The sequence below is a fragment of the Schistocerca gregaria genome, chromosome 2 (assembly GCF_023897955.1).
Source record: "Schistocerca gregaria isolate iqSchGreg1 chromosome 2, iqSchGreg1.2, whole genome shotgun sequence".
Classification (NCBI taxonomy): domain Eukaryota; kingdom Metazoa; phylum Arthropoda; class Insecta; order Orthoptera; family Acrididae; genus Schistocerca; species Schistocerca gregaria.
The window spans coordinates 811484730-811500856 of NC_064921.1; the positions used below are offsets into that span (position 1 = coordinate 811484730).

The following is a 16127-nucleotide window of genomic DNA, read 5'->3' on the forward strand; positions in this document are numbered from 1 at the left end:
CAGTTCTCAAAAATCACAGTAAACCAAACAATGGAAAATCCAGGACAAAACGTAACAACATCATGGAAAGGATAGTTGCTACTCACCATATAGTGGAGATGCTAAGTCACAGATAGGCACAACAAAAAAAACTGTCATTAAGTGAGCTTTCAGACAACAAGGCCTTCATCAAAAGTAAACAATAGAAACATTCCACATGGGAAAAATATATTAAAAAAGATGCTGTGACTTACCAATATTCGTGTGTGTGTTTGTGTGTGTTTTTATTGTGTCTTGTGTACCAGCACTTTCCTGTTTGGTAAGTCACAGCGGTCCTTGGCAGTGAAGACGGATGGCCAGAGACTGTGGTTGTGTGTGTGTGTGTGTGTGTGTGTGTGTGTGTGTGTGTGTGTGTTTTGTCTATTTTCGACAAAGGCCATGTTGGCTGAAAGCTCACTTTCTGATAGTCTTTTTATTGTGGCTACCTGCGAGTCATCATCCCCACTGTATGGTGAGTATCATATTAAATCAGGTGTAGAGAGCCACTCATGAGTTCCAGAGGACTACCAGCAGTCCAGCTAGCACACTGACTGTACGTAGAGAGCTAAAAAGAATGGGGGTATAATGCTCAAGCAACCCCTCACATTGATGTAATCAGTGTTAAGCAGTGATTAAGGTGATGCAAAGAGTTACCCCATTAGCCAGTGAATGACTCAAATCAAGTGATTTGAAGTGGTGAAATGGTGCTATACAATGTGGCAAACCATTTGGTGAAGACATGGAGAGTGTTAGTTGCCATCATGTGTAGAGCCAAGTGTTGAAGTATAGAGAATTTGGTGTTGCAGTCTGGGGTGTTTCGTGTGGTTAGAGTTTGGCACCCTTATTGCAAATGCTAAATGGGAAAAGATATGAACACATTGCAGCATTGTGTTCTGTGTACAGTGGAGGAACAGTGTGGAGATGATGATTCATTGTATTAGCATGACAAAACAATCTTTCATAAAGTGGATTCTGAGAGACAATGGTTTGTGTACAGTAAAATTCTTTTAATGAACTGGATTGCCAATAGCTCTGTCCTCAACCCAGTGGAACACTTTTTGATGAGTTAGAATGTGGACTTCGCTTCAGATCCCAGTCTCTAATGTCACTACTATCTCTGATTTTGTCTGTTGTGGAGGAGTGGGCTATGATTCCTCCACAGGCATTCAGACACCTCAATGAGAGTATCCACTGCAGAATTTAAGCCTTGGTTAAGGTCTGCTAACAGATGTTAAGATATTTTTGATCAGATACTGTACACGGATCAATGCTCTTACTGCTCCAGCAGAGGATGTATGAAAATGCACAGAGATATTTTTCTGTCATCAGTATATCAGAAGCAGGAAGATTTCTGCAACAAGATCATTGGAGTTAGATTTTGCAAGTAAATGCTTTCTGAAGTAGGACACTCCCATTTCCAGGTCCATGGAAGGAGGCTGCTCCTGATTTCAGCTGTGTTGCATGCATTTGAATCGACAACAGAATTCTCAGTATCTTTACAGGCACTGCAGAACCACCTTCAGCATACTTCTTTTGCACATGCACCTGGGATATTTTAAATCCCACACTTACTTTCCACATTGTGTCATAGTCTGTGAAGTTTTATCCATTCTGCATCGGAGGGACCTTTGGAGCATGTGAGTTACTTCTGTGGTTGATTGTGCCAATACCTTTTTTACGTGTGATCATTTTGTTAATCGTTTTGAGAAAGTAACTCCATAAAGTGAGCAGATACCTTGTATACATTTATGACTAGTTTGTGACTACAAGCCACAGTCTTATTGTCTCTAAATTTACTGAACTGTTGCTTGATAATTCATTTCAGACACAGACATTCTGACATCTTTTTTTTCCTTTCCATTGTACATTAAGAAATTAAATGTGTGTTGGTCCCTTATTTTTCATTGCTGTTGGCACACACCGTATACAATTGTTGAAATGAAGATGTTCATGCAAGTAAATAATTTCCCTCCATAGTCCGAAAACTCACAATCACACACATTCACAATGTATGTGAGCATACTACATGCAACAATATAAATGTTTTCCCTTTTAGCAAAAAAGGTAAGGTGCTGCAGAAAAAGACCCATGAGCCACAGAGCAGAGCACACTAGGTTTCCATTGCACAAAGGAGCTGTAAGGTCTATAGAGCGAAATTCAGTTTCTAACAACAAAAGTACCTATGAATAATTTACACTCATCAAACTTTTGACACAGTTAAGGTTACGTATAACTTCAAAAGTCACTTACTTTGTTACAGTTCTGGGTTTTTTGGTGGATAACATTAATCCTGTTTTTGATACATTTCATTACATTCATTCCTTGTATATAGTCCTGGTTTACATCATTTTTAGGTCAAGGTTTTTTTAAGCTGATTCTTAATATTTCACTCCTTTGTTGAGTCAGGTGAGGTTTTATTGCTATTTCACTTTTTGAAATATGGCATTTAAGATTTTTTAATACAATATATATGCTGATTATGGTTTGAAAACAGTATTGTATTTGGATAAAGTCTGAATTATCTATATAAGATCAAACATCATCATTTTATCGAAGGAAGGCTCTTTTTGAGGACTTTCATGTGTTTTTTTATCTGGAATGTCTCTTTTTGAGGCACCAACAGTAGTCCACAAGCATGTGCTCATTCCAGCAACCTTCATACTTCTTCTCCATCACTCTAATATCTCCATGAAAATGCTCACCCTGCTCCACACTATAATCTCCACAGTTGACAGGGAAGTAATCTAAATGTGAGGTAGGAAAGTGCACCTTTATTGACGTACAAGCACCAAGAACCTGGAAGTTTTGAAGGAGTTCCGTGACATAATTTTCATACTCCAGGCTCCTATGATTGCCAACAAAGTTTTCTTGTTATTGATTTCAATGCTAACCAGTCATTCCTCTCTGTACCATCCATACTGTCATCTAATTGTGGATCTTTCACGAGCTCCCTTATCTGATGAACATCAAGTTTCACTCATTTCTCCTGAGTGACTCACAGGAACAGAAGCAATCACATTATGAATATGGAGTAGTACAGCTTTCAAACTTCTACGTGATGGATCTATGAAAAGCTGCCATTCAGTAGAGATATATGTTATACTCAAAGCTTCAATGAGACCACCAATGTCATGACAGGAAACAAGAGAAACTTCATGATGCTTCCTGAAATACTGTCGAAACTTTTCTTGAAAACCATGGCACCAATAGAAGATTATTCCAGGAGCTTATAACCTATTTCACAGACCTTATGTAAAATCATTCAGTTCAGTGTGGATTAGGGGCTTTTATGGGCGTGAATCTGAGGGGGTGTGATAAGTATCCCCAACATTCTCTTAATGTGTTTCATTATCTGGACAGAAAAGTCACTCTGGTTATCAGGGGGTGTTGGAACTGGAATTCGTGTTCCATGAGGCATTGGTCTTATGGCAGATGGCATGTCTGGATATTTTAACTCTCTAGCTCTCTTTGTTTTTTTTTTATTTATACCTAAAAGTAAATGTAAATACATTCATTGAATTAATCAATTAAGACACATTTTCTAATGAATTTAAAATGCACCCATAAAGAGATATGTGAAGTTCATGAAAATTGAAGTCATTGACTTACTCTGTAAATTTATCATGCAGAAATAACAGTAGGTAGTGTGATCTCTTCCCCCCTCCAAATCATACGTAAACCAAAACTGAGAGACTTCTGTTGGCTTTTGTTCCAGCACCGCAGACTTTCAAATGTTTTGCTGTATACATATGGCGCAGAGGACTTGTCCTCGTCACCAATTTTAACTCAAAGGCATGCATGATACATTTGTTCTCACAAAAGGGCTAATTTTTAACTTCCTATGTCATGTGATGACTTCTCAAATGTAGCAAAATTGATCATAATCCTTCTTGCACTTTTGAGTCATTTTGTACCAGTGTTGCTATCACTCAGTTCAAGTCGTAGTAGCCTGGAGGTTGCTACAAGCTAGAAGCAATGTCAGCCCAGCCCACACCTCTCTCTCCTACAGAGTTGCCAGTTCCATCTCTATGGGCAGGTTTGTCAGCTGTGACTGTGCTTCTAGCCATCATTTTAAGCTCTTAAACAAAACACAGATAATTACAGATCTTTTCCTCCTTGTTAACTACATTTTTTTAAATATCATATATTTAAATTAGCTATATGATATGTAAATAATTCTGCAAAGTGGTAATAGAATTAAAACTTTCAAACACTTGAATGGCTTTATACCTAACAGGCTACTATCTAAATGTCAGGATAGAGATAAAACACGACCTGATTTAGGAAAGTGAGTTACATTTTTGAATTCAGTATGCATTAAATATAAAAGCTCATAAAAACAAAAACCCTGACCTTATAAAAGTTTTAAAAAACAGACCAGTGTAGCTGTAAAGTGTACCATTTCTCAAAACCACTCACTGTGTGGTAAGCAACCTCAGGTTAACATGTGACTAGGAACTCTTCCTTATATGACACCCAATCCCCACTCAGACTGTGACTCTCTGTATAGTGTGCCAACTGCACAAGACAGCTGTCGAACCCCTGGCTTTCGGCTCCAGAGTGGTCATACGTCTGCCACGGCTGTGCCAACCCAAGATTCCCACCAAACACGTCAGACACAACCACCCGGTGGCACACAGTTCCAGGGAGACCACGCTCAGATATCTGCCACACCTGAAGAAGCACTACCACTCACAAGAGCCCACCAGATCTCGAAGGCTGACCCACTTAACGGCTTCCTCTCTACCGTGTGGTGAGTACCATGATCACACATGCATGTCACAGCACTGGATCTGCATTCCCTATGCACAAATAATTTTTACAAAAAGGCACCATTTTCATGCTCACAAGTACAGCTGTCTTCATCATAAAGGTTGGTTTGAGCCTGGCAATGCTTTACTGGACAGGACCCTGTTGCCAGTGGTAAATTCTCACCTTGCTCTGACCTCTGCACTTACTTACCCAGCCAGTTACAGGAGAATGAACAGCTTAATGCAGACTCTGAACCACAGAGCAACTAGTAGACATTGTAAAGTTTTGTCACTTTTCGTAGTTTACATGTATTTACATGACAGTGTGATGGCATGCATGTTAAATGCCATCCTTAACATTGTTGACATGCTGTAGTAAGGTGCTTTCATTGGTTTCTTTTAAAGCATTACCTACAGCTGTATCAGTACCCCCAGACAAACAAAAGTCAATTCTGTATTTATGTGCTTATGCACATTATTATTGCATGAATGTGTTCTATAATTCTATAAAGTCAGCTCATGTGAGAGGCCAACTGAAGAGCATCGTGATTGAGGAGGAGTGGCTTTAGTCACAAAACCTGACAACAGCCCGGAGAGCGGTGTGCTGAACACATGCCCCTCCATATCTGCATCCAGTGATGCCTAATGGCTGAGGATGACATGGTGGTTGGTCTGAACTCTTGGACTTTCTGAGGCCAGTTCGGTGTTCTGAAGGGCAGGGGGAGGGGGGGGGGGGGGACATGTATTACGGTGTCAATGTGACTGTACTATCAATGGTTGTATTTGACTTACATCTGTGAAATTATTCTGAAATGTGTAGAGGATGTTAAGCTTATAGCTCTGAATTTTTATAGATTCAGAGTAACATCACAGATATGCATCCTTCCAAAGATGCACCAGGTCCTGACTTTCTGCAAGCACTTTTAGAACTTGATTTTTAACTATCAGCTGTAGAAATAAACCTTTATTCTCTACTGGTTTTGGTCACTTAGACCATCATATCCAGAAGGAAAGGCAAATACTTCATATTTAAGAGTGATTCATCTTTCTCTTAGATGTTTTGAAAGTCTTCAGTGTTACAATGATTGTACATACCCATCTGTTATGTGTTACAACCTTAAAGAGAAATAGTGTATTTGAGATTATGCTACACAATAAATGGACATGTAGAATCATTGTAACATTGAGGATTTTCAAAACATCCAAGAGAGAGATGATTTGGTTTTCCATCTAATGTATTTGCCTTTTCTTCCAGTAATGTTGGTTTGAGTGATCAAAACCGGTAAAGAAGAAAAGTTTATTTATACAACTGATGGTTAAAATGAAGTTGTTTAAGTATCTAATGACAGTAGAAAATCACCTTATTAAAATATTAATTCTGTAGGCAGATACAGTTGATCCAAAGTATCAGCATAACTGACAGAGGTCGGAAGAGGGCAAAAAATGGAGGTACCCGGAATAGATAAGAGAAAAGAAAAATGAAGGAAAGGAATATACAACATGCAGGGGCAAGGGGTCGGTGTTGTATGAAAACATATAGGCTCTCCATGTGAGTGCTCAAAAAAGTGTTTTGAGCATATAAGTAAAGAAGACAATGCACTTTCTCATAATTTCTGGTAGCTGAATTGCTATGATATGCAAAATGCTTCCTATAAGGTTGTTTTTGGTCAAAAAAGTGTTATATGTAAAAGGCTTTTGAAATTTGTATTTTGGAGATGTTTCACAGTAATGTTTCATGAACTCACCCAGTAAGTAAACAGTGGCAAATCAATTATAACCGGTGTTAAGCGCATTAAGAATACAGTATTCTGTGTAGCATTTACCAGTTTAAAAATATGTCGTTATGGTGTATGTATGTGAAAACAGTGGTGTAGGTGCATTAAAAAAAATCACATTGGATGCCCATACAATATTTTATTTATGGGAATGTAATGAAACTTCACTGCACGATTTCTTAAAACACCTAAAATGTCACTTACCATTGTTTACACGTGAGGTCTCCAAAAACATATTATATGAAATGATTATTGGTATTTTGAATGGCCACATTTCAAAAAATAGCCATTAGTTCTTCATCATATCTGCTAATGTCTGTCAAAGGGACAGCACCAACCATCTGTCAAAGGGACAGCACCAGCCATACTGCTTTGCACCTGGGGCTCTGGTACAGTCGCAACAGCCAAACAAGTATAAAACAAAACCTTTTGCCAATACAGATCTCACCCTCTGTGCACCTGTGTTCTTTACTGAGGTACAGAGAATTATATTCTCTAATAATGTTACTTTGTTTGAAACCATAAAATAAATTGAATTTGTGTATGTCAAAATGAAGATCAGATGAGTAAATTTTTTTCTAAGTGGAGTGGTCCGAACACTTTTTTTTAACATTCTGTTGTTTTTACTTTTCAAAAGTGACCAGCGTTATGACTTCAATTCTAATAATAAATAAGTGTTTAAATGTAAATTGTTAGAGCCAATAAAATGTGTATTTTGTTGTTCTTAATTTAGCCATTTGTTCAATGTCATTTTATTATTTCTTTCCCATGTAAAGAATAAATGTAACCATGTTAGTTTAAACATAATTGCTATCTGCAGGCTATAAGGTTTGCAAAATACTTATAGGTGTACTTTCTGAGATGTAGGCACAGCATATCAATGCATGGATGTTTCCCTGCTTTATTTACCATAGGTTAAAGGGTAACTCCAAAGGTTCAGAGTTCAATGTCATTTGTATTAGGATATTTTATGTTTTAAGTTGGGATTTTCACCTTTGTCAGCCCTGTGTGTGTTGTACTTGAAATTAAACTCTGGCTCTATGTTAATTTTCAGCTCTGTTCGAACATGTCTGCAACTGGTGGTGTTCACATTATCTTCCTGGTTCACTACTATTATTCTGTCTTTTAAAGTACACTTTTCTTTATTTGTATATTACAAAATTTACTATAAATGTTTCATATAACCAGAGAAACATGTAATGGCTATTTATTAAAATTTGGCCATACAAAATACCAATAATCAATTCATATAAAATCTTGGAAACATTCCTACTTTTTCTCAATTTCTGAACTGTTCATAATTTTACAGACTGCATGTAAGCTTGTGATCAGTTTTACGTGCAATATTAGTAGTTATGATAGTGTTCCTCTTCTTTATCAGAAGTTGTTATTGGTGGAAAAGGTGATACTGTTGTCTCTATATTCACTGTAGTGCCAAAGAAACTGGTATAGGCATGCATATTCAAATACAGAGATATGTAAACAGGCAGAACATGGCACTGTGATCAGCAATGCCTATATAAGACAACAAGTGTCTGGTGCAGTTGTCAGATCAGTTACTGCTGCTGCAATGGCACGTTATCAAGATTTAAGTGAGTTTGCACATGGTGTTATAGTGAGCACACGAGCAATGGGACACAGCATCTCCAAGGTAGCAATGAAGTGGGGATTTTCCCAAACGACCATTTCATGAGTGTACCATGAATATCTGAAATCTCCAAAATCACTGCAGCTGGAAAAAGATCCAGCAAGAATGGCACCAATAACGACTGAAGAGAATCGTTCAATGTGGCCGAAATGCAACCCATGAACAAATTGCTGAAGATTTCAGCTTTCGGAGTTGTAGACCCACTTTTGTGGACCTGTCAACACTGACATTGGACTGTTGATGACTAGAAACATGTTGCCTGGTCAGACATGTTTCGTTTCAAATTGTATCGAACAGATGGACATGTACAATATAGAGACAACCTCATGAATCTATGGACCCTGCATGTCAGAGGGGATTGTTAAAGCTGGTGGAGACTCTGTAATGGTGTGGGGCATGTGTAGTTGGAGTAATGTGAGACCCCTGATATGTCTAGATACGACTCTGAGAGGTGACATACATAAGCATCCTGCCTGATCACCTACATCCATTAATGACCATTATGCATTCTGATGGACTTGGGCAATTCCCGCAGCACAATGCAACACTCCACACATCCAGAATCATTACAGAGTGGTTCCAGGAACACTCTTCTGAGTTTAAACACTTCTGCTGGCCACCTAACATTTCAGAAGAGATTTCCACCCCCTCATACTCTTATGGATTGATGGACAGCCTTGCAGGATTCATGGTGTCAATTCCCTCCAACACTATGTCAGACATTCGCTGTGTCCATGCCATGTTGTGTTGCAGTACTTCTATATGTTCGCAGAGGCCCTACATGACATTAGTCAGGTGCACCAGTTACTTTGGCTCTTAAGCGTATACATATCATTTATAAGGAAAGAAATAGGACAGTTGTGAAATGTTTATTGTCTTCAAGATCTCTAATACCTCCTGCAGTAGAATAATGCGTTAAATCAATCTCTCACTCTGCTTTGGAATGTGAGATGTTATAAGACCCCTGAATGTTAAACTGTGTTCTAAAAGATGTGTTTTATAGAACATATAGACATAATCAACAGTTGTTTGGTTGCCACCCGAAAGAAGCATGGCAGCTACAAGCCTCCAGTTGCCGGTGTGTGTGTGTGTGTGTGTGTGTGTGTGTGTGTGTGTGTGTGTGTCGTCATATTGTCAACAGCAGCAAGTAGTGTATTTGTTATTTCTTGATTGTATCTACAAAATGGTGATTTACAGAAAGGTAACACTATCTTTTTTATGACATTGTATTGAAAAAAATGCCAGTAAGTGCATTGAAGATATATGCCCTCATGTTGTTGGTGTTGCAGTCTTCAGTCCGAAGATTGGCCTGGTGCAGCTCTCCATCTCTGCATAACTACTGCAACCTACATCCCTCTGAATCTGCTCACCGTATTCAAGCCTTGGTCTTCCACTACAGTTTTTACCCCCATACTTCTGTTACCACAGTGACAGTGCCTTCATGGCTCAGGACGTGCCCTATTGACTGCTGCCTTTTATTAGTCAAGTTGTACTTAAATGTCCCCCACCCCACACATCCTCATTTGTTATTCAATCTTCCTGTCCAATCTTCATCATTCTCATATAGTACAACATTTCAAAGCTTGTATTCCTTTTTGTTTGAACTGTTTATCTTCCATGTTTCACTTCCATATAAGGCTTTGCTCCAGACAAACACCTCCACAAATGACTTCCTAACATTTAAATTGATATTAGATGTTAACAAAGGCCTCGTGGGAATTACTTAGAACTTGTAATAGGATTTTGGAGCATATACTGTACTCGAACATTATGAATCACCTTGAAGAAAATTACTTATTGATATATAACCAACATGGATTCAAAAAATATTGGTCTTGTGCAACAGTGCTAGTTGCAGAAGTGCTGTCGACAAGGGATCTCAGATCAATTCCATATTCCTAGATTTCCAGAAGGCTTTTTATACTGTTCCTCACAAGCAACTATTAATCAAATTGCATGTATATGGAGTATCATCTCATTTGTGTTAGTAGATTTGTGATTTTCTCTCAGAGAGGTCACAGTTTGTAATGATAAATGGTAAATCAGTGAGTAGAACAGAAGTGATATCTGGCATTGCGCAAGGTAGTGTCATAGGCCCTCTGCTGTTCCTGATTTATATAAATGATCTAGGTGATAATCTAATTCACTGTCAAGTAAAATCATCAGATGATCAATTCCAATTACAAAATGACGTAGAGAGAATTTCTGTATGCTGCGAAAAGTGGCAATTGGCACTAAACAAAGAAAAGTGTGAGGTAATCCATATAGGTACTAAAAGAAATCCAATAAATTTTGGGTATACGATAAATCACACAAATCTAAGGGCTATCAATTTGACTAAATACCTAGGAATTACAATTACGAGCAACTGAAATTGGAAAGACCACATAGATAATATTGTGGGGAATGTGAAACAAAGACTCCACTTCATTGGCAGAACAATTAGAAGATGCGACAAACCCACTAGAGAGACAGCCTACATTACACTTGTCCATCTTCTGCTGGAATATTGCTGCATGGTATGGGATCCTTACCAGGTTGGACTGATGGAGGACATCAAAAAAGTGCAAAGGGCAGCTCGTTTCATGTTATCGCGCAATAGGGGTGAGAGTGTCACTGATACGATACGCAAGATGGGGTGGCAGTCACTGAAACAAAGGCGGTTTTCTTTCAGCGAACTCTATTTACAAAATTTCAATCACCTACTTTCTCTTCCGAATACATAAATATTTTTGTTGACACCCACCTGTGTAGGGAGAAATGATCATCATAATAAAATAAGAGAAATCAGAGCTCGAATGGAAAGATTTATGTGTTCCTTTTTCCCACACACAATTTGATAGTGGAATGGTAGAGAAGTAGTATGAAAATAGTTCGATGAACCCTCTGCCAGGCACTTAAGTGTTAATTGCAGAGTAACCATGTAGATGTAGATGTAGATGTACATGTACATGTACATGTACATGTACATCTCCATCTCCACGTGCCCTCTACATGCCACGTTACGATGTGTGGTGAAGAGTAATTCTGATACAACCAATTTCCCTCCCCACTTCACAGCCCCTTTTGCAGACAGTGCATGGGAAGAATGATTATTGATAAATCCTTGTATGAAGCCTTATTTCTTTGATTTCCTCATTGCGATCATTTCATGTGAGAAAATGTAAGATGTTGCCTGACTCTTCCCAGAATGTACACGCTAGACGTTTCTACAGTAAACATGTCCATGGTACACAATTCCTCTTTTGTAACAGCTGCCACTGGAGTTTGTTGAGCATCTTTGTAATCATCTCACATTGAGTAAACAAACTTGAGATGAAATGTGCCACTCTTCAACAGATTTTCTCCATATCTTCTATTAATCCATCATGGTAAGGGTCCCTTACTAATGGGCAATAATCAATCAAGTGTCAGATAGGTGATTTGTAAGCTACTTCTTTCATGGGTGAATTAAATTCTGCATTTCCTGCAGTTTGTTTTATGTGGTCATTCCACTTTAGGTCACTATGTATGCATACCCAAAGGCATTTTACAGTAGTCATTGTAGCCGCCCCCCCCCCCCCCCCCCCCCCCCCCCGCCCCCATGAACCATGGACCTTGCCGTTGGTAGGGAGGCATGCGTGCCTCAGCGATACAGATAGCCGTACCGTAGGTGCAACCACAACGGAGGGGTATCTGTTGAGAGGCAAGACAAACGTGTGGTTCCTGAAGAGGGGCAGTAGCCTTTTCAGTAGTTGCAAGGGCAACAGTCTGGGTGATTGACTGATCTGGCCTTGTAACAATAACCAAAACGGCCTTGCTGTGCTGGTACTGCGAACGGCTGAAAGCAAGGGGAAACTACGGCCGTAATTTTTCCCGAGGGCATGCAGCTTTATTGTATGATTAAATGATGATGGCGTCCTCTTGGGTAAAATATTCTGGAGGTAAAATAGTCCCCCATTCGGATCACCGGGCGGGGACTACTCAAGAGGATGCCGTTATGAGGAGAAAGAAAAATGGCGTTCGACAGATCGGAGCATGGAATGTCAGATCCCTTAATCGGGCAGGTAGGTTAGAAAATTTAAAAAGGGAAATGGATAGGTTAAAGTTAGATATAATGGGAATTAGTGAAGTTCGGTGGCAGGAGGAACAAGACTTCTGAAAGTATTTGTATGGAGTGTAGCCATGTATGGAAGTGAAACATGGATGATAAATAGTTCGGACAAGAAGAGAATAGAAGCTGTCGAAATGTGGTGCTACAGAAGAATGCTGAAGATTAGATGTGTAGATCACATAACTAATGAGGAAGTATTGAATAGGATTGGGGTGAAGAGAAGTTTGTGGCACAACTTGACCAGAAGAAGGGATCGGTTGGTAGGACATGTTCTGAGGCATCATGGATCACCAATTTAGTATTGGAGGGCAGCGTGGAGGGTAAAAATCGTAAAGGGAGACCAAGAGATGAATACACTAAGCAGCTTCAGAAGGATGTAGGTTGCAGTAGGTACTGGGAGATGAAGAAGCTTGCACAGGATAGAGTAGCATGGAGAGCTGCATCAAACCAGTCTCAGGACTGAAGACAACAACAACAACAACATGGTTTCTAGTGGTTGGTCGTGAATATGGTAATCTAACATTGTTGGATTTCTTTGTCTATTTATACAGAATATGTTACATTTACTGAGGTTGAGGATAAGTTACCATTCTCTACACAGATCATAGATCATCTCCAGGCAGAATAATCACACAGAGGGCTGTAGAATAGTAAACTGGCAGGAACTAACTACCGTGGATTGATGTTGCAATTGAATTTTTGAGAGGTGGGGGGACGGAAAGACATTTCTAATAGGAAGTGCATGAAGACTTTAAGAAGGAGATACAGTTTTCCCATCAGTACCTTAACATGCGCTGACTTTCCTACTTTCATGTATTGTAGAAGGAACAAAAATTGTAGAATTTTAATTTGTTGGTGGACTATTGTTACCATTAGTATTCAGAACTGTTGACAGATTTGGGAGTTCACAGTAAAATGAAATAATTTCACTGTTTTGTGCAGCAGCACGCCAGCAGACGAGATGAATAGGAGGCTTCTCCAGGCAGTTAAGGATGGATCAATGGAGGAATTACAACAACTGCTAGCTTCAGGGGCCGATGTGGGAATGCGGGACTGTTACAGGATGACTGCCTTGCACTGGGCAGCCGAGAGAGGATACCTGGAGACAGTCGAATGTCTCTTGAAGAATGGGGCTGAAGTGGATTCCAGGGACAGGTGGCAGCGCACACCCCTGCACAGAGCAGCAGAGAGGGGCCACCGAAGTGTGGTAACTGTGCTGCTGAACGCGGGGGCAGACAGGGAAGCTGTAGATAACTTGGGGAACACCCCCTTAAAGCTGGCCAGAAGGAAGGACATTCGACATATGTAGCATAGGTGGCATAGATGGCTACTAAGAAATGATGCTTGTAGTCCATCTTCATCTTCTGTAAACTAGCCAATGCTCTTGTACTTGCATGTACAAATTACGTGACAGCGATACGTGTATCAGATATCAATGTGTGATCAAGACGGACATTTAGAAACAAAAATATCTTATTAGTAATAAACAGTGGTTTGTAAAGTAATTCATAACTGGACATTTGTCTGTACTAGCATAATGGATGTATGCTTGACTGTAACAAATTAGGCTTTACTCAGACTGGTGCTACACCACTTTTATGGTTAAAGTTATCTTCGGTTATACAATTATTCAAAGATTACTTGTCTGTAGCACAGATGATGTTACATTCTTGTACAATATCAAATATCACACCTGTAAAAAGATTCGAACCACGTTATGTGCATACTATTTCATGTATTAGTCTACTGTGAATAAAAGAGAACAGAACATTTTGGAAAAAGATTAAAGAGAGTTGTCCATCCACATTCCATTCCACATGGAGTGTAATTATCTTCTCTTGAGCATATTTTTCTGTAAACTTAATGCTGCAACCAGAAACACCACAAGTGGTTCATTCCCTATATGGGCTGCACAGCTGTACTGCTTTAGTTACAAAAAATGCTACTGCCTGTCGAGTAGTATGGATCTCCAATCTCACATTACAAAATGATGCTACAAATCTGTTCCATTGACATGTACATGATACCAAGTAACACTGAGCATGTTGTGTGTTTAACAATGCTCTTATTTGGGATATTAGATCTCCAATGCTTACTGTTGACTTTTAGTGGTCAAAATCAAAGATTCCAAGTTTCATGTGAGTAGTTCGCTGTGTGAAAGATGGCAGAAATGCAAGGAGGAGGCAGTGGTAAGGTACTGCACTCAAAAAATAAATTTCTTACACAACAAATTTTGTTTTATTTACCAGAGTTGTCTGCAAAGGACACAATTTAAATGATAAATTCCAGAGAAAATTTAATATCAGTTAAGAACATAATTTGCAATCAAGGCTCCATTAAAGTTATAACAGGTAAAGAAATTCAGACAGAGTGTCTTCAGTCAGTTTATTACAGTAACAAAATGGACTTCGAGGAAACTTTACACAGTTTAAAAGGGCAACAACTTCCAATAGAAAATCAGAGTTACTTTAGCATGAGCAGGATTAAAAAATAGAATAACATTTCCATAATAACGGAATTATAATCCGCTCTTCTGTAGTAAGGCCTGTGATTCCATATCAATCGAGGTTGGCTTATTACAGGTGAGGGTGTTATTTATAATGTATAAAGCTCACATGTGGTAATCGTCAATTTTAGTAAAATATCAAGAAAACAGATTTGTACACATACCAAATGTGTAACTATGTAAGGAACACTCTAAGTCAGTGGACACTGGAACATGATGTCCATGTTAAGATCACTCAATACTCCACTAGGCACGAAAATTGTAATATCCGTGTATCACCAATAAGCACACAAGAAAAGTTCAGGAAACACCAAAGATCAGACTTGGTGCATGGCCTTAAAAGTAATGAGTTGAGTTGGCCTCACCATGTGAAAAAATGCCTTAATAAACTGCTTATAGCTGATAACACTGTTTCTCTAATTTTATATCACCAAGGTGTAACCAGGGACTGCAGTGTCAAAACCATTAGGTCAGTTTTTACTAATGAAGGCTCACCAGATTCAACATAGTCCAGTTGCATGGATAAAATTCCAATAAATCATCAAGTAAATACACCCAATCAAGAGTTTAGGGCCCGTCCGGCAGTAACCTTCCATCCGTTATGACATACCACACACAAGAATGATTACTGATTAATTGCCACACTTTCTCATGGTTTGCCATGCTCCATCCCACATGGAGTATAAACACTAGGTATGATCTGTCCATCATGTAGCAAATTACTATAGTCCTCAACCATTAACACCATGTCACTTGACAAACAAGACAACCCCACACAGATGTATCTGGCATTAAATTTTGTTAGCTGCCTCTTCGCGTGGCCCGTAGAAGGATGCCATGTGATTTATCACCTAACAATGAAGTCAACATGAGTCAGTGCATGGCTAAGCTCCCCACTTTAACCTTGCCCATGGTCGCGCTGTGTCCCCAAAAAGTGACTGGCATAAGGACCTCCAAAATTTTATTATATGGGCCCATAAAAAAGCACAATAATTTTCCCAAAATGTTCCACAGCTTTACTCTGAGCAAAGAAATTTTTAACAAAAATCAAATCAACAACTTTCAACAACACAGGATGTCTTCTCTGGCTGTACCTCCTAATCTCTCTCTGGTATGGAGGCTGAATATTTTTCATTTCTTAACCACCTCTGGGTTCATTTTCTCAGGCAATTAGTCATTAACATTCCACAGATTCACCATAGGTGAATTTAGCAGATATGATAGTGCCAATTTTGCCATAGCGGTTTTATGGGCCTCGCGGACTGCTGATATGGAGGAAAAGTTAAGCCACCCCACATATCTGTCCCAATATGCTTGCAATTTGCTATGGAAATTA

At 39.1% G+C, this 16127-nt stretch overlaps 1 protein-coding gene across 12 annotated transcripts in view; it reads left to right on the forward strand.

The window, feature by feature from the left end:
• Positions 1–14526, forward strand: part of LOC126335111 (poly [ADP-ribose] polymerase tankyrase-2-like) — a 93889-nt gene extending 79363 nt beyond the window's left edge. For 6 of the 12 annotated variants that reach the window (XM_049998062.1, XM_049998061.1, XM_049998059.1 and 3 more), the window contains exons 5-6: positions 4529–4771; positions 13228–14525. In XM_049998062.1, the coding sequence (XP_049854019.1) occupies positions 4529–4771; positions 13228–13594 (610 nt within the window). In that variant the 3' untranslated portion in view covers positions 13595–14525. Of the gene's footprint in view, positions 1–4528; positions 4772–13227 lie in introns of all 12 variants that reach the window. The other 6 variants (XM_049998055.1, XM_049998056.1, XM_049998065.1 and 3 more) reach the window with 6 other exon arrangements.
• Positions 14527–16127: the final 1601 nt, after the last annotated feature.